Source organism: Antrostomus carolinensis, unplaced genomic scaffold (genome assembly GCF_000700745.2).
Source record: "Antrostomus carolinensis isolate BGI_N321 unplaced genomic scaffold, ASM70074v2 scaffold6076, whole genome shotgun sequence".
In the NCBI taxonomy this organism is placed as follows: Eukaryota; Metazoa; Chordata; class Aves; order Caprimulgiformes; family Caprimulgidae; genus Antrostomus; species Antrostomus carolinensis.
The window spans coordinates 49,902-68,981 of NW_010319675.1; the positions used below are offsets into that span (position 1 = coordinate 49,902).

The 19,080-nt window shown below is 40.3% G+C and overlaps 1 protein-coding gene across 1 annotated transcript in view; it reads right to left on the reverse strand.

Moving 5' to 3' along the window:
• Positions 1 to 13,808: 13,808 nt before the first annotated feature.
• Positions 13,809 to 19,080, reverse strand: part of MRPS9 (mitochondrial ribosomal protein S9) — a gene marked incomplete at its 5' end in the record, with an annotated part of 34,508 nt that continues 29,236 nt past the window's right edge. The window contains 4 exons of the mRNA XM_010169321.2: positions 13,809 to 14,002; positions 15,479 to 15,648; positions 16,508 to 16,616; positions 18,324 to 18,492. Of these exons, the coding sequence (XP_010167623.2) occupies positions 13,911 to 14,002; positions 15,479 to 15,648; positions 16,508 to 16,616; positions 18,324 to 18,492 (540 nt within the window). The remainder of the gene's footprint in view (positions 14,003 to 15,478; positions 15,649 to 16,507; positions 16,617 to 18,323; positions 18,493 to 19,080) is intronic.

The following is a 19,080-nucleotide window of genomic DNA, read 5'->3' on the forward strand; positions in this document are numbered from 1 at the left end:
ATTGAAGTTCAGTAGCAAAGACAGCTCAGATGATACCAACAGATTTCTTTGCTACCTGCAGATATCCTCTCCTTTCTGCAAAAAGGAAAAGCAAAGCAGTACAGGATGGTTCTTGCATGCAGGCGTGATGCACAGACTGATGCCAGGGATTCTACAGACAATGTCCCTCTGCATCATTACCAACGATTTAAACCTTTGGCAAGCTCTCAGGGGGCACTGCCAGTCTAAAGGTTAAGGTCTGGTCAGGGAGCTTCAGGAGTGTGAAATACTGAGACTTGGAAACTAAACATGGCACTGTGATGGCAGAGTACCCTTACCAAGGCTGCTGTGAGACAGTGCTGGTCAGCAAATGGAGTGGGCGTCCTACCATCGACCCTCTTCAGAAGTAGGCTGTTGCAAATGAGAGAAGTTAATCAGGATTCTGTTTCATTACTTAGGTTCTGGGTATTTTCTCCATTTAACAAATAAACATCCTCTCCACTCACCAAATCTGTTGGTTTAATGCAAGAGCAAGAAGCAGACTGTAACTCTGGGGTGCTTCCCTCCACACTCTGCCTTGCTCTACAGCACCCTCCCTCCGAGTCTCCCTTAGAGGCTCCAAAATCAAGTTTTTAATCACCACTGGTGGCTGCATAGTTAGTTACTTTTCCCACTGATTTGCAGACCATAATTGCTGTTATTAATCCATATTTATGTATAATACAGAAGGGCCTCTCTTTATCTGCTCTTACTCAATCCACAGCTCAGTGTTGTTTCCCCATCCCACCACACTTGTCATGCAGACTGCACTACGTATTGTTCCTGAGGACCAGTTCGGGCACTGAGCTGGACTCTGTCCAGCACTTCCCAGTTCCTTTCTGAATTCCTGTTAAAAACTGCAGGCTGTCATTACATTATGTCAATCATTGCCAATTGATGCTTTAAATGTTGCTATTACAATTGCATCACCATTGCCCTGGGGAATGGCACACTTCAAAGAAACCAGGGGAGCTGGGCTAGGAGGGCAAGGCCAGCCTTTCTCTTCAGAAGTAAAGAAGAACACAGGCTATGTGTTCATTATCAGCAAATTTGAGCTGAGAGCAAGCACCAGCTCCTGTGGTTCTTCTTTCATCAGCATGGTCTCAGTTGGGGACTGTTGGGACTGCTGATGGAGCGGGGCACAGCTCCCACCGAGCCTGAGAGTGGCCCTAAGCAAGAACAAGGGAAACCTCATAACCCAAACAGGGGTCATGCTTGGATATCTGTATTCACTAAATAGTAAATACCTTAATAACCTGGTCTAAGATCTGAGGGGTTTACCAAGAGGCTGTAGAAGCTTCTCCACATGGCTGGGAGCCTCAGCACCATCAGAAATCAGGAATGGCGTTGCCAGTTGACTTAAGGGGCACAGGCAGTGCCATGACCAGTACATCACTGCAGCTCAGGTGTGCTGAGTGCCAGGATCCAAAATTCACTGCAGTAAACTCAAGTGGGCCCAGAGGAGGATTTTGGGCAAGGTTTCTCACACCTTTGGTATGAGTTTGCTGATCATTTCTGAGCTGCTCAGAGGTGGTATCCAGTACCAGCTGTGCCATCGGCGACATCTCCTCCCTGTACCTGACCTGGCTGGGATCAGACCCCATGGAGCTCTGGTAGCCTGCTCCATGGCCATGGAGCTTGGTGGGCGCCTTCCACAACAGTCTGGTGGAGGAAAGCAAGCTTGTCTACATCTACAATTACATATACCCACACAGGACGTTTGGAAAGGCTGTAACACCTAACTTGGGACACTCCTGCCAGTCTTCAACTCAAAAAAGTTATGCAGCTCTTTAAAGCAGTGGGTTTCAAGTTTGGCTTAAATATACACTATGTATTTTATCAGTCATGTACAGTACATGCATATGATTTTGTATTTGCTTATATATATATAATATAAATCCATATATAACTATATAATTATCATTCTTAATGACTGATTTCTATAGAGCCATGAAACAAGCATCATGTGATAGTCTCATATTATGATAAACAAATTCTTCCAGATTTGGTGGCGAGGAGAGGAGAGGGAAGGAAGAGAGAAACTGCATGTGAACATTTTTGTTTGGGGGGATTGAAGGCATTTAAGGGACCTTTACAAAAATCACATTTAAGACACCTCTAGTTCATCCTGCGAATAGTACAACAACAGCTTGCAGGAAATGATAATTATCTCCTACTACCACTTGCTGGTACCCTCTAAAATATTCTTTTAAAATACCTAATGCGTTGAGGTGTGTCAAGTAGCTTTTTCACCACATGATGTGTGATAAACAGGATATCTCTCGTAATCAGAAATCTAAGGCATGCGGAATGTAAAGATTAAAAGAGTAGGTTTTTTCTTTAAATGAATGTAATCAATGTGCTTATTAGTTTGCTGCAGCAGAAGGAGGGAGTGGGTGGGTGTTTCAGAGTTGGCACATGTCTATTTGGCAACAGTGAATAGCCTGAGTGTTTATAAAGAGAGCTCTGTGGAATCCCTAGATTCTGCAGATTTCCTTACCAATTTTGTCTCAGATAATTAAGGATTTTAAATAATAAAAGAAAAAGTTAAAGAGAAAGTACAAGCTCCAGCTGGATCAAATAAAAAATAAATTAAAAAAATAAAAAAGAAGGGTTTTTAAACTCTCAATATTGCCTTAAAACTAAAAATCAGCACTAAAGCACAATTTGGCTCTTATAAGTAACTATGGAAAACTGGCACCTGCTTCCTCAACAGACCTACTCCTTGAATGTATCCAGAGATACATCTTCTTAAACTAGTGATTAAAAAAAGTTTCTACAGCTGTTGGACCTGCAAGACACGACTCCTAAATTGAACAGGATTGAGCTGGAGGCTTCCTGCTCCATACCTGGCCGAACTGCATCACTGCACTGACCTAAGCCCCCAACCACAGGTTTGGATAAAGCTGTTGTCAGCCATGGTGATACACAAGCAACAACTCCAATGTCTTCAAATCCCACTCTCTTCTTCAAGTAAGGCTAAAATGTTGCAGCAACCTTCCTTGTCTAAAATGAAAAATGTATGTAGGTTTGCACAAACGCAGCCTACTCACCTTTTGGTCGTGCCTGGGTACAACTGTGGCAGACGTTCAGTTTGGCCAAAGCCTCCCTCTCCCACCCAGTGAGCAGGACAATTGTGGCGAGTGCATCACCTGTAGACTCATAGAATGGTTGGGGTTGGAAGGTACCTCTGAAGGTCATCTAGTCCAACTCCCCTGCAGTGAGTAGGGACACCTTCCACTAGACCAGGCTGCTCGGAACTCCATTCAGCCTGAGCTTGAATGTTTCCAGGGATGGGGCTTCTGCCACCTCTCTGGGCAACCTGTTCCATTGTTTCACCACTCTCATTGTAAAAAAATTCTTCCTTAAATCTAGTGCGAATCTACCCTTTTTTGGCTTAAAACCATTACTCCTTGTCCTACAAGCCCCACTAAAAAGTTTGTCCTCAAAACTTCTTGGTGCAACAAACTGGCCATAGCGTTACTGCCTCTTTCACACAAGGAGGAGGTAAAAACACAGAGAAAGAATATCACTCATTTTTGAGGAAGGACTGGTGCCACCCCAAAGCAGCAGTCATTCATCATACCTCTGCAGCATTGTTAATGGCAGCAGAAACAAAAGGTCTGACCTGCTGTCCTGCCCCACATTTTCTCCTTTCCATGGCCCAGTCCAGCCTCTCACCCTAGAAACATAATTCTGTTTCATCTACAATTCCAAAAAGCCATAGGCCAGTTTTGACCACCAGCTAAAATTTGTGTAGCCATATTAAGTTAAAAAAGTCACAAAAGCCTGTTGAACTGAGCCCTTGGAGGGCTGGTGGCCAGCTCAGAGCAGGTAAGGAGGCAGCACTGTTCTCCGAGAGCAGCATCTCTGGTGCTATCACATGAGGACTTGGCTCAGGACACAGGACGGGGCAGCAGCACAAGTTGCAGGCTGCCTGTGAGCAGCCATAAGGATGGACAGATAAGATCAGGGTGCCAGGCATTTGCACCCTCTTATTTAGTTTCTATACTGACAGCTTGGACACTGTCAGAAAGACCAAGAGCTAAATAGACATCCAGTGCCATTCCCACTGTTAGTGCTACCAAAGTCCTGCAGCTTGTGGTCAGGCAGTAAGCAGTATCTTACTGCTCTGGGGAGATCTTATAGCGGCCTTCCAGTACCTGAAGGAGTCTACAAGAAAGCTGGGGAAGGACTTTTCATAAGGGCAGTTAATGACAAAACAAGGGGAAATGGGTTCAAGCTGAAAGAGGGGAGGTTTAGATTAGATATTAGGAAGAAGTTTTTCACTGTGAGGGTGGTGAGACACTGGAACAGGTTGTCCAAGGAAGTTGTGGATGCCCCCTCCCTGGAAGTGTTTAAGGCCAGTCTGGATGAGGCTTTGAGCAACCTGGTCTAGTGGAAGGTGTCCCTGCTGATGGCAGGGGGGTTGGAACTAGATGATCTTTAAGGTCTCTTCCAACCTAAACCATTCTATGATTCTACGATCTCCAGAGCACACACGAGCTCTGGGAAGGAGCAGGAGCTGACCTATTTCTCACTTCCTAGCCCAGCACCATAAGAACCTCTTCTTAATTGCAGTATTATTCTGAATTGTTCCAATCTTTATAACTATATGACTTCCCTAAGTCATAACTATGGCACAGATATCAAATTAGCTCAAGAAATAAGTTTGTTAGGTGTTTGTTTGTTTTATCAGAAAGAATAAACTATCTTATACCTGGATGTATATCTGCGTGTGCATATATATATATATATATATATATATGCATATAATACACTGATTGAATACTACTTTATTATTAAGTGGCAATGTCTAGTTGACCAGAATCTGTTTCCTACTTTTACCATGACTAAAAGAGACTGATATTCTTGGGTATTGTATTATTTTACCAGTTATATGAAATTAAAAGCTAAGTAAAAACAATGGCAATTCAGAATGGGAAAAAATCTGTATATTGTAGAGATGTTTATCTGGTTTTGCCCAGTCAGTGGCTAAAAGAATTAGATAAAATAGTATTCAGGGGGAAAAAAAAAACTTTTAAAATGCATTCCTACTAGGTACACTTTGCCCTTTTTTCTTTTTAAAATTTAATATTATAAAAAAATTATTTTTAATGAGCCAGTAAACCACAGAACAACACTGTGCTACATGCAATCCTAATTCCCATATCACAGCTCTGCCAGATGCCCATTAAGGTATTTCCTTCTTTCCTGTGAAGCCAGCTCCTCCTCAGACACTGGCATCCTCCTACTACTCCCCCAAAAAAGAAAGATTTGGGTTTTTATGCTTTCTTGAAGAGCTACTTACATACACTCATATCAGAGCCAACGTCCAACGCCCAACGCGTTTAAAGTAATCTTTGCTTTAAGGCCATTGCACTGCAGCCTCTCCCCGATTAGAGGTGTCCTATCACCTGAGGAAACACCAGTAGAGATCCAACAAGGGCCCCCCAAAAGGCATAGCAAAGCTTGCAGCTCTCTTAAGGCGTTCAGCGTTTTATGTTGCACTGAAAGGGGAAGTCACAGCTCCTGAGGCTTTGCCAGCTTTAGGAGCCTCACCAGACCTCTGGTCACAAACCTCAGAGAGTGGAGAAGCCTCTTGGCTCAGGACATTTCTATGTGGAGGGAAGGGATGAACCTCCACTCTGTTTGCTCTTCCCTGGACTGGCAAATCTGAAGAAGCTGTGGCAGAAGCGCAACCCATAAACTGCACTGTGCCATACGCATTGATGGGATTTCAGAGAGGACAAAGGTCAGGTCTTAAGTTCTTAAAAACATAAAGGCCTGATACAAACTTCCACTGACTTCAGGTATATCTATACTTCTTGAGTATATCACATGCCTGGATATTAATTATCCTTAGGTAAGACCAGAACAAATGTCAGCTGGAAGAATCAGGCTGAGGAAAGCAGGGTTTGCTCACTCTGAGCTGTGGGGTAGAGTCAAAGCCCCATCCTGCATCCTTTCTCAGTACACATAGTATCTCAACAGAACATTTTAAATCATCTCCTTCAAAGCACTCTCACAACTATCCAGCTTTGAGAGTGACCATTTTCTCATGCGATGTTGATTATCCCCACCATCTCCATGACCATCCATTATAAATAATGGCCGTGCACAGCGCTGTGTAGGTGAAGCACATTAACGTCAATACTACTATGCAATGGGGACATGCTAAGCTGTTTCTATTGGAAGGTCCCTCCCCCCTCCCATTTTGATTTTTCTATGGGAACGTCCCTGCCCCCTCCTATTTTGATTTTTCTACTGCTATACTTGATGACTAGCAATAAAAATGGGTAAACAGAGATCCAAGGGAAATGAAACTACATCTGTGGAACATTCAGAGCCAAAATACGCAAGGTGGATAATTTGCATGCTGCATGTAAGAAGTAGTTACGCAGCTTTCTTCCTACTCTTTACATCTCCATAAAACATAATAATGGATTTCTAATTATACATCCGAATAATAGGCAAGCTGCAAGATGTTGGGAGAAAATTGGAAAGGGGGAAAGAAACTAACCAAAGGTACAGATGTAACGAGGGTAGCGATGTTTCTATAAAGATGCTTTAATGGTTGTTAAGTAGTCATTTGAAACAGAAATTTTTAAAGTGTCCTAATAGGAGTTTTCATTTTCAGACAATTTGCTATGCAGTTAAGTGATGTCAGACTACAAGCTGTAATCTACTACAATGACCAAAGAGGAGCTGTTTTCACACCCATTAAAATATATAATTGATTTCTAAATCGGAACCTTTCTACAAAAGAAACCAATCAGATTTATGCCAAGTTCAGGCACTGAATGAAGTCTTAGCTTTTGATGATAAATGTTTTATAAACTTTATGCTAAAGTAAAGCGTTATATTTGTAAATGATCAGGTCCTTAAGGTAAAAACAAATACACAGAGAGTTATGAAACACAGCCAGTGTCCTCCTTTCATTGGTAAATAACAGAATTTGAATCATCCGCATTGCTGTAGGGAGGGGGCACCCTCTGCCTGTGCAGTGCGAGCTCCAGCCAGCGCTTCCTCCCTCCCCACCCCTGTTCTGCCCACCCATCCGCCTCCTCCTCACCTGCTGGCAGGGGTGTCGGTGGGGGGGATCCGGGACCCCATCCTTCATCAATGCAGGCTGACATCCCAAATGGTTCAAGTGCTAGACACCATCACTGCTTCAGTCAGTTCCCAGTTTCCACACTGAGCAGCGATTAACTGCCCGAGCTGACTCCTCTCCTAGGACATCCCCAGGTTTCAGCAGAGGGTTGGCTTGGTGCTCTAGTAAGTTCAGTTGCCCTTCACTCACTGGTGCTGCTCTGAGCTGTTCTGTCTCCTGCCTTTTTGTGTTGTACCTTGGGATACCCTTATGGGTCAGCCGTTTTGCATGTTCCTGGTGTAAGGCATCTTACCAGTCTTCCAGACGGCAACGTGTAGGCTTTGCGTGCTCAGCCCATCACTATCAGCTCCATCAGCATACCTGGTGCAACCAACTATCCCCAATGAGTGAGGGCAGGGGTCACCCAGTAACCTTTCTGTTATAGAAACAAAGAAGCAAATGCTTTTCTAATTAAGTTTTCTCAATCTTTCTCATTTTGCCTTAGTCAAATAAAATCACTAAGTGTTCTTTGGAACTGGCATACCAATGAGAGTCCTGCAGCCTTGGAAGTGTGCACTTAAGGAGAAAATCTGTGTGTTTACTTAATCTTTGAAATTAAACAGCATTCAGAGATAACATTGAGGGGGGACCTAGAATAGCTCTCAAAGTGACTTTTTCCACAGAGGAAAACTCTGTAAGAGAAGTGGACTGTTAAACCTGTCTCAAAGTTCTCCTAGCAGAAGCACTAGCTACCAGAGAGCTGTCTTAGGTGAGAGAGCTGGTTTGCAGCCTTGGCCCAAAAACATCCAAGAGATGTCAGTGCTCACATCAAGGTCTCACTCAAGAACATCTTTTTCTTAAGAATTTAATTGCAGCTGGGTGAGGAGAAAAACAAATTCATCTCTACCTTGCAGGTGATATAACCTGCAGGTGACCTTATACTAGTAACAGGGGCAAATAAAAGGGACAGCCCTTGCTTTAGAACTGCTGGCGACCATCCCCACAAGAACTTGACAGCCTCGGTAAGATCCTTCTGAGTCTCCTTTCCCTCTTGCAGCAACCCACACAGCAAGCATGCCAGCAGCGAGCCTGGCACCGCAACGCACCACCGCGGCAGCTGCTGGTGGGGATTTCCTCAGCTATCCCCAAAGTTACTTACCGAGATGAGGATGCCCAACTCGGGTTGAGTGTGAGAGGTGGCACACAGCAGAAAGTTGGAAGATCCCGACAACCTCGCTGCCCTATGATTGCTTGTGCGTGTGAGCTGAGTAGGGAGGATATTCTGTAACTGTGTGCTTGCCTTCTCCTTTGCAATGGAGTTGAATGAAGCAGGTATTTTGTCTCTGCACACCACAGCCTTCTTGGGCATTGCTGTTCCTGCACGAGAGCTCTCAGGGGGGATTTTGCTGGCTCACCCCACACTTGCAGAGATGAGTATGTGGTGCTCCACCCAAGTGTGAAGAGCAGTAATACAGGATAAAGTCACAAGGTTCTTTACAAAACAATGACCTCTTCTTCCTCTGTTATGCAGCACATAATATTCTTATCATTTTATTGTTGAAAATGAATAATAATCTACACCGCTCTTGCTTTGCACACTATTTTCCTCTAAAACCTCTGTTACATTATATGAACACAAGATTAAACAAAAAACCCAAAACAATCGTGTTGATACCTCCAACCGCTAAAAAACATTACAGCTGCCACTGCCTATATACCAACCAGCACTCAGAGAATCACAGAATCACAGAATGTGAGGGATTGGAAGGGACCTCGAAAGATCATCCAGTCCAATCCCCCTGCCAGAGCAGGAACACCTAAATTAGATCACACAGGAAGGCATCCAGGTGGGTTTTGAATGTCTACAGAGAAGGAGACTCCACCACCTCTCTGGGCAGCCTGTTCCAGTACTCTGAGGTATAAGGTACATAAGGTCAAAGTTTAAGAGGCACCACCAACCCAAATGCTGCAGGCCTGCTCTGGGACCTGAAATAAGGACTGTACCAAGGCATGCTGGAGTCTTATGAATTATTTCTGCCCTGCTAACACTGGTGCCATCATCTTTATCTTGGCATCATCCTGTCTTATGAGAAACAGTAGTTAAAAAGGGAAAGGGAAATCAGGCAAGCAGGAAGGTATCAGGGACCAGTCCTGGAATAGAGAATTTGGGTTTGTTGATCTCAAAGGCAAAAGAGCACTTTCAGAAGGAAATGTTAGTGTATCACCTCGTATCTCCTGCTAATCACCTGTTAGTCTGAAATTGCTTCCCTGATGTACTACTCTGCTCACATTATTTATTGTGTATGTATCTGAATACGACATTTATTGAAATGACAAAGAAATGGTCAGTACACATGTTGAAAGCCTTAAAAATTTAGCATATTGAAATACAGACCTTCTCTGTGGAGCACCCCTTACTGCTGAAGTGGCTGGTAACTAGGAGGGAAATGGCAGGTGGGAATGGAATGAAAGGAAGACTTCAATGTTCAGTTATTCGACACTGCAAACTAACAGTGGAAGTGGTGCTAGCAGAGCGGTTGAGGGGGGGTGCTAAGCAACATGAGGTCTAAAACCATTACTGCCCATTTGTTTGAGTATTTTGTTCTTCTCCCACGCTGCTCTGTTTACGTGGGCAGGTACATGGGCAGCCATGTGTTCACATGTGTTTGCAGGACATTAAGCAAGCTACTAAACTGATCCCACTGGGTGCTAGCAGAGCAGAAATAATACATGCTTCCAATTCCAGTCCATGAATTCTTATCTATATACATATGACTGAATATTGTAAAAAATAATTTCTATATGCACAAGAACTTAATTAAGCTTTACAGACAAAATGCAGTTTCAACAACAAATCCCTCTCCTTTAGCCAAAATGCATTTCTGGCATTTTAGCCAAATAATTATACTTATTAGTTATGTATATAATTAGTATGAGATTGCTAAGGGTAGATTTAGGTTGGACATAAGGCAGAAATTCTTTCCTGTGAGGGTGGTGAGACACTGGAACATCCCAAGGAAGTTGTGGATGCTCCCTCCCTGGAAGAGTTCAAGGCCAGGCTGGATGGGGTTCTGAGCAACCTCATCTAGTGAAAGATGTCCCTGCCCATAACTGGGGGTCGGAACTAGATGATGTCTCAAAGTCTCTTCCAACACAAACCCTTCTGTAATTTTAACTTTATGATGACTGGCACAACATTACTGTACCATTTCCAAGCTTCCCACATCAGCTGGCATTTCTTAGCATAACATTGTGATATTAATTTGAAAGTATTACTTATACATTGAAATTAGATCTCTGAAAACCAGCATTAAACTAGCATTAACTGACATTTATTATTTCTCAATAAAATTCGTTTCTCTTATCAGGAGAAAAAAATCCTGGAAAGACAATCTGAATCTACCCTTTTGAAACCAAATACATTTATTTTCATATTAATCTGTTGTTATAAAGTCTTATTTATAAGGAAGATTCGTCAGCATTTTTTTCCCCAATCTATGTACCACTTCTGAAAATAGCTCGTTTCATTAGATTGCAAACTGCTCCATCTTGTGGTAATGTAGCAGCATTAATACAAAATAGAAATGTCCTTGCAGCTTCTAACTAACTAGTTTCCACACCAAAGAAATGTGACAATTACCAGAAATTGATGGCATAGATATATTTCATTTGTCTTCGAGACAATTTTGGTATCTTAAATGAAAGCAAACCATCAAAGTGGTGGAGGAGGAGAAAAAAAAAAAAAAAAAGAGCCTGGATGAATCACACCATACATTGATGGGAATAATGTTCAAAGTATAAGCAAGTGTCCCATTTAGAACACTTTTCTGAAATCTTGTTGGCAAGATAAGTTGGTCCACACTGTATGTGGTTTGAAATTGAGACCCGAGAAGCCTGGTTCAGACACAGTTAGTAGATTTGTGTTCAGGACCACTTCCTTCAGTGAGCTTGGGAATGCAAGGGCATGAGAGGAATGGGAAATTAAAACAGATTATTCACACCGATTCTGCTACTGTGCTGTTGTCACAAACCAAAATTAACAACCCCAATGAAATTTCCTTATTTGGTTCTCCCATAAGATACTTCAGTTCTGTTAAATGTGTAAAAATGAGTGAAAAAAAAGCTAGTCTCACCTTTTGCTCAGCTTTAGCACTACATAAATAGTCCTTCTCAGTAGAATTATTTCATCTCCTAACTCTTACAAGCTAACATGTATTGCAGATGATTGAGAGGAACTTCAATAAAGGTGAAAAACACAAAAAACACGTAAAATTCTGGTTTTTTCCTTTCAAAATGCTTCTCTCTTTTGGCTGTTCCAGAACCAGTTGGAAGCCTGAGCAAATAGCTATGAAGCTGGTTGCTCAGCATTAAATAGTATTTCTAGGGACTTCCATTAAAAGTTGTGATAAATCCTAAAGCTTTACCCTATCTAAAATTTTCCCTGGGTCTAAACACCAAACGCTGTGCCCATGCTTTTTTGGAGGGTAAAACATTAAGAAATCCTTTAAAACATGATGAAATATTTTGTACATTGTAAGTACTCATATGCTGTTGCACTCTTACAGCTTTACTGCCCAATAATAAGGTATGAAAACTAATATGATCAAACTGATCAATTTTCATTTGTCTTAAGATAAAAATTTTACTGTTAAATCTCCTCCTATATCTTCTTCATATAGCACCTTCATTTAAGTCCACGGGCTTATGTACATTTTGGTGTGTAAGTATGATAAAAGAATCCTTAAGTACTTGCCCCAGCATGGCTATTTACTGAATGCTTTTATTAAAAGTCACAGCTTTTACTGAAACACGATACGGAGTTATTTTGTTACACACAAACAATTCTGAGTTAAATTAGCAGAAATGATAATTAAGCCATTTTGTATCTGCCTTAGTGTAAACCATGTCTCCTGTAATCCCTGTCTTGTGTAACGCCCATTTGTTTTTCAAAGAGTTAGGTGAATTGCCTCAGCTGTTGAATTCAACTTAAGTCATAGAATCATAAAGTTATTTAGGTTGGAAAAAACCTTTAAAATCATCAAGCCCAACCATAAACCTAGCACGGCCAAGTCCACCTCTAAACCACATCCCTAAGCATCACATCTACATCTCTTTTAAATACCTCCAGGGATGGTGCCCAACCACTTCCCTGGGCAGCCTGTTCCAATGCTTGACAAGCCTTTTGGTGAAGACATTTTCTTAATATCCAATCTAAACCTCCCCTGGTGCAACTTGAGGCTGTTTCCTCTTGTCCTGTCACTTGTTACTTGGGAAAAGAGACAGACACCCACCTCGCTGAAACCTCCTTTCAGCTAGTTGTAGAGTCACATATTTTGACTGCCCAAGTTTACAGAGTATTCTCATGAAACAAGAGTTAAAAAGAAGTACAGAGTGGTTCTGGGCAGTCAGGAATCAGAAACACATCCAAGGATGCATACCCAGTTTCTGACCACCTCTGTTTTACTGAGTTCAAAAGGTCTACTTGCTGCCCCCTCTTGAATGGTGCTTGGGAAAATAATGGCCCATACAGACCACTCAGTTGTTTATCACCTGCAGTGACCTGCTGGCACCTTTTGTTAGCTCTGAGGTGTAATATTTTTGGTATAATCTACAGCAAATAAGAAGCAGTGCAGGTACTCTAGCACTTGGAAAATCTGGCTGGAGAGGAAGAATTCCAAGCATTGAAATATTCTAAATTAAAACAAAGTTGGAAGATGCCTTCTCGTTAAAACTACTGATTTGAAATGTTTTTTTTCTGCTTTCTCCTGGTGAGATGAACCCTATACTCTTTTTTGCTGTAGGCCACTTCCTACGGGAAAGATGAAGGATATGTTCTTCCTTGGAAGCTCTATGTATTTGACCTCTGTTCCAGGAAGGAAGCTGGCAATAAACTAAAACTTTGCGCTTTTGGGCAACTGCTCTAACCACTAATCTATTTTGGAAGGCTACCATTATAGACAAGAAGTGGGCAGCATTGTCATCACCTCCTGCTTCCGATTTTGAAAAAGAAAAAAGTTATGACTGTATTTGGCAAAGTGTCCAATGCTATCTTTGTGCACTAGCCATATTTGAAACACGCCTCCTTGATCAGGCCCCTTGAGATTTAAGGGGTGGAGAAGAGTATTCTAAAAGATTAACTTCAGCCTAATCCCTCCTGCTCTTTCTGCACTTGGGGGAAGAAGAGAAAAAACTGACTCCTCCAGAGAGTGATTCAGAGCACCTAAATTTAGGTGCTCTGAATCACTCCCTTCTTAACCTAGGGAGGCATCCTGGAGACAACAGATTCCATAGGCAAAGGTTATCCTCTGTGACTGTTCCTCTCTCAACATCCCCTCAATTGTCAGTGCCATTCTCACTAGTTTCTCAACTCCACTGTAGCTTAGGTGGGAAGCTGTCACTTATCCTCCGATACCTGTGAGGCAAAAAGGGAGACATGTCAACGTTGTCCAAATGCCTGTTTAGGAGTTGCCTAATTTCAGAATTTAGTCAAGTCACTGAACAGACTGATTTTTAGAAGTTATAATCCACCAACAGTTTCATAAATCATTATTAAGTTCAACGTAGCTAAGACGCAAAGCTGGCACTCAAGCTACTATTTTAGATTCAGCATTTTGACAAATCACATCACAATTTCAAATAAATTTTTTAAAAGTTGTTTCTTGGTTTTTAAAAAAAAGAAAAAAGTAGTTACAACAGGAAAAGTCTTTATTACTAAATATATTTATACAATAGTTTTAAATCAGATTTCAGTACATTTTGAAATTCTGGTAGCATTCTGTCATTCTTTAAATACTCAGACTTATCGCTTTTTCCAGGTGAATTTCCGTCTGGCTCCCTCTTGACCAGGCTTTTTTCGTTCCTTCACACGTGGGTCATATGTCAGTAGTCCAGCTACAATACACAGAAAAGCACCCATTTGTTTCCTGTTATTATTCAATATTACAGATATACTACAAGGGGGGGATTCAAGGCAACCAGTAACTTTGCACATGAAATGTAACATCTAGAAGCATAAGGATTCAGTATAAAACACACTGAAAGGAATTTCACCAGATCCTCTTACATTTTAACTTTTCTTTAGTAACTGAACTTTCTTCACATTTTACTTTACAAATCACAAAAAAAACATCCCACATTGTTTTGTATCTATGTTGCTTAAACCTTGAGAGCAGTGGTCTCCACACTTTTTTTGATTGTGCACTCCTATCAATAAAATGTTTTTCAGCATGCACCCCCCGCTCCCCCCCCCAATAAATGTGTCTTTGTTCATTTACAAATTAAATACATTACTGAAATTCTAAGATTTTCTTCCTGCACCCCAACGGATCATCTTGTGCAACACCGGGATGCACAAGTCCCACTTTGGAGACCACTGCTTCAAAGCACGTTTAGCATTTCCAAAGTATGTTTGGCAACGTCCAAAACATGTTCAGAATTATGCTGATCTCATTACAGATACTCAACTAGTTACAATGTCAGTTTACAGGGGTATTCCCTGTACTCATACTTGTCAGTACTGAAAAGCTATAATCAAAGAAACTTCTTACAAAGATACTAGCATGAAGACAGCTTTATTTCCATGGATGGCAAAAGAGTGAAAAAATCGTACCTGTTGTGCCAGCAATACACACAGGTATTCCCTCTACTAGTCCAGAAAGATCATAGTTAAAAAGCTCACTGTTTATAATTCTGTACTTGCTGAAACAGTATGGCAGCTAATCACTGAGGAGTATCAAATACTGCAGTTATCCAAGTAAGCTCTATCTTATCCCAGGTAATTTATAAACTCTAAATAAAGCAAGCGAGGAAGTAAGTTGCTTCAGTCTGGCTAGTTGCATGTAATGTGTTTAAGTCCATTACTACCCATTCAAAGCTAACGCTCTAGTGTTCAAGTTCAAGAAAGAAACTTTTGTAAACACAAAGATGTGACTAATCCAAGTAAAACAAAATACAATCTTAGTACCTTACAACTCACTAATGCCTGATCCAGAGTTATTTGTTAGTGAACATACATTCAAGTTTTGCGATTCTGTGTTGAGGCAATATATTCTGGTTAATAGACTTAAGAGAGGTCATGAACACATGGAAAAATACTCAAGAAGTCATCCAAAATGTACACAAAGGATGTTAAGAAACAAGTGAAAACAATTTATAAATAAATGCAGATCCCTTCATACAATATACAAGGTTTCACTGGGATTGTTTATTCAAATTTGCACTATCTGATTCTTAATGATCCTCGTATTAATTCCATTATTACCAGAAACACATTAAGAACTGGTTGGACTGGATGATCTCAGAGGTCTTTTCCAATCTTAATGACTCTGTGATCCTGTGAAGTAACGTTGAAACAATTTCAATTCCTACCTTGCCTCATGAATTCCACCTCCTTTTCTGTCACAAAACTCCTTAAGGCTTTTGCAGAGGCTAACCGTATTGCTCCAGCCTGTGCAGATCTTCCTCCACCAGAGACTGTGCAAACTGTATCATGTTTCTCAACTCTGTCAAGAAACTGGAAAGGGAACAACAACTGTTCTCTAAAAAGAAAAAAATAATAATCATAATAATAAAAATTAACTTTACACGTTATATACATTTTTTATCATACTATAAACAAAAACATAATTAACTTTCAGGCAGAGATCCAGAAAGGCATTAATATCTCTAATCGCCTAATGATAGCAACTAAATAAATAGGAAATCAGCAGCTATGAGCATATTCAAACTGCCTGTGCTAAGTAAGTTAAGTTCAGTTTTACAATGAACTTTTGTTTCACTCCTTATCTGTACATGTCAAGATCCATCAGCTCTGGATATTCAAACTGAGCAATCCCTCACTCTATTCTTGAGCTCAAAAACCACAAAATAAAATAAAAATCACATAAGGGATAGAAATCTTCTTATGTCAGCCTTATGAGAAGTCTCTTCTATATCAGACTGTGCACATCCTCTGAAATCTGAAGCTTTAAATTAAGTGTCTCACCTTGTTTGCTTCCACTATGTTACTGTATGCCAAGTAATTACACATGCATAAAATTTGCAAATCTCTCAGGAGACACTTAAAGACACTGTTTATTATTCATTTATTTTTAAATTAAATAGCAAACCCTTTTTAAGTGGACCAAAGTTTGAACTATGCAAATTGTCTGTGCTCTTGTTTTGCATCCCTTCAGAAAGGGAGAGACAAGAAACACAGCAAGGTCCACCTATCAGTTCTTGTACTACCGACTCCTGAAAATTATGAGGAAAAGCAAGACCAGTTTTCATAAAACAGACAGTTATACAGAAACAAGAACACAGCATCAACACTGTGGAACACTGCACCAAAACGTAACTGCAGGACAGTTTGGTGGAATAGCAGTACAATAAGAATAGAGCATTTCATATTGCTCTCACCTGTCCTGCAGCACTGGGAAGTAATGTAAAATGTCTATTCCATTCACTGTCATTTTTCCAGTCCCATTGTCATAAACTACTGCAGTAGCTCTTGCAGTTTTTCTTACACCTTAAAGGAATTAAAACCAATTTGTTATGAGCCTTCAATAGTCTACAGAACTTCAAGTGCCCAAGAAGTTAAGCAAATCTCAACACTTTCATACAGTACTAGCTGTTTCATTTTGAAGGATGAGGTAAATTAAAACAAAAAAATAAAAAGAAGGAAATAAATACAAACAATGAACAACTAGGTTTCAATATATTTTAATCAATGTCTACTAAGGGGCTGGGGGGGGAAGTGTGTGTTGGGAGGAGGCAGAGGTAACACTCTACCTCCCGTAACTCCGGTAGAACAGGACACTGTCTTGCTTGGTGATGTCACAGAATATGGAAAGAAACAGTTTGTTTAACACCTATGTTTACCATAAGTACAATTTCTAATAATACTAAAATACTTCATAAAATCACACAAAGATATAGAAGTTTAAAAATATTCACATGGAAAATATTAACACATTAATTATACTGGTATAAGCAATGCATAAGCATTGCTTCAAGTTAAAGCTTCAAGTTAAAACATGACAAACTCTGTGCTAAAGCCTAAGACCATTCTGCAGCACAAGGAAGCAATCATTCCGATACAGGAATTATGAACCAAATAAGACATTCTTCTTAATTTAGGGGGATGATGGGACACAAACAAGACTGTTCTTGAACTTATAAAATCTGATCGCTTTTCTTGAGTAACATGGGTTGTGTGTTTATCAAACTTCAATAACTGTTGTTCTGAAGACACTATTGAAAACAAGTGTGGATTAAATCCCAGTTTGGCACTCTCAAATCTCCTTGTTGTCATGTCACCTTGAAGTCAACCCAGAACAGCGCTCTCTATCCATTCTGTCCCTCAGATTCTCTGGGACCTCTGTTCTTACTATCATCCACTGCCTGCTGCTTAAGAATACAAGTCATTGCTGACTAAGATTCCTCTTAAATGTACAGCATAGATATAAAGCATGTGCATATGCTTTGTCCAGAAAGTCAGACTTGCCTAACCACGTTGTTGCTGCATTATTTTTTCTAGGCAATCACTCATATCACTCTTCCACTATGTGTCTCTCCACTGAAAACATAAGCAGCCTGTGTTTAGAAGATACAGAGACCTTCATGGTTCTTCTCTAACATCCCCCCCGTTTTGGTACCAGTGACTGATTCTCCATCTCTAATGTAAGCTGTGGTTTGTCCACTTGTTTGAAAAATTGATGAGTTCCTTCTTTCTATTTTCCTAGGCTGTTTGTAAATATCAAAATGACTTGCTACTTATTCTTTGCATCCGCAAACTTCTCCTTTGCTGAACTGCCTACAAATGTCAGTAGTGGTCTAAAAATGCCACTTTTACACTAAGCAACAACGCTGTTACATCCATAGAATTATCTATATGTGTTTGTGCTCCCCAAGTTCCCTGCCCTTGATGTTTAACAGTCAACTCTTGCCAGCAATGAAAGTACTTTTGTATCCTACATGTAGCACAACAGAGTCCTACTGTATAGAAACACAGATAAAAACTAACAGTTGATGGCCTCTGTGCCAAAAGCTTCCACTTTGTTACCAGGTTGTGTCATAACTTAGTATGCCATAACGTAACAATTATACATGCAATATACACATAAGCATATAAAATTAAGTAGTGACACATTCAGCAGTGTTGTACACACTATAAAGAATGTAGCATGAAGAGGAAAAAATTCTGCATCATTACCAACCAACTTGAAATGATTACCTTCACCGGTGCTGAAGGCCACTCCTCGCTCGTCATACTTCAGGGGCTCAATAACTATCTTCTGCAACTGCGCAGGAACTTCTTTGGAAAACTTTTGTATATACTTCTCCTCAACATCACTACATGGTAACGTCATCAGTTTTTGTAAGAGTTGAATAAATCTTGAATACTGTAGATAACAAGACTTCATTAAAGGATGCATGTGTAATTACATTTGCTACAACTTTCTATTTTTATATAATTGATCTTTTCTACTTCACTTTTATTGACAATTTCTGACAAGATGACAGTTTTGCACCTACATGCTGATTTAAGAACAGCATGCAGCTGCATCATTTTCTGTGTGACTAAAGGTACCTAGTTCTTTCTTCAGGCAACAATGAAACTTGAATTCAAAGCATAACCAACTCCTTTGTAATACAGGATTACTCTATCAGAATGAAGTTAATCTCACTTTTAAAAAGAAAATATTGAGGTCTTCATTCTTTTATTATTGTTTTATTAAAATGGCAAAAGGAAAAGATTCTCACCTCATTTTCAGTAAGTCAGCATGTTCGTTGACTTGAAAATAATTTTATTTCACTAAACCAAACCTCTTAAATGATTATATTTCATAATATATACAGGAAATACCTATCTATCTATCTTTGGCTGTTCAAGCTGAGTTACTTTAATGTTTATGATTTCCTTTAAAACCGAACAATCAAGCTATTTAAAAATTCAAGAGATCCTTGACTTAAAGGGCAAGCTCTTGAAA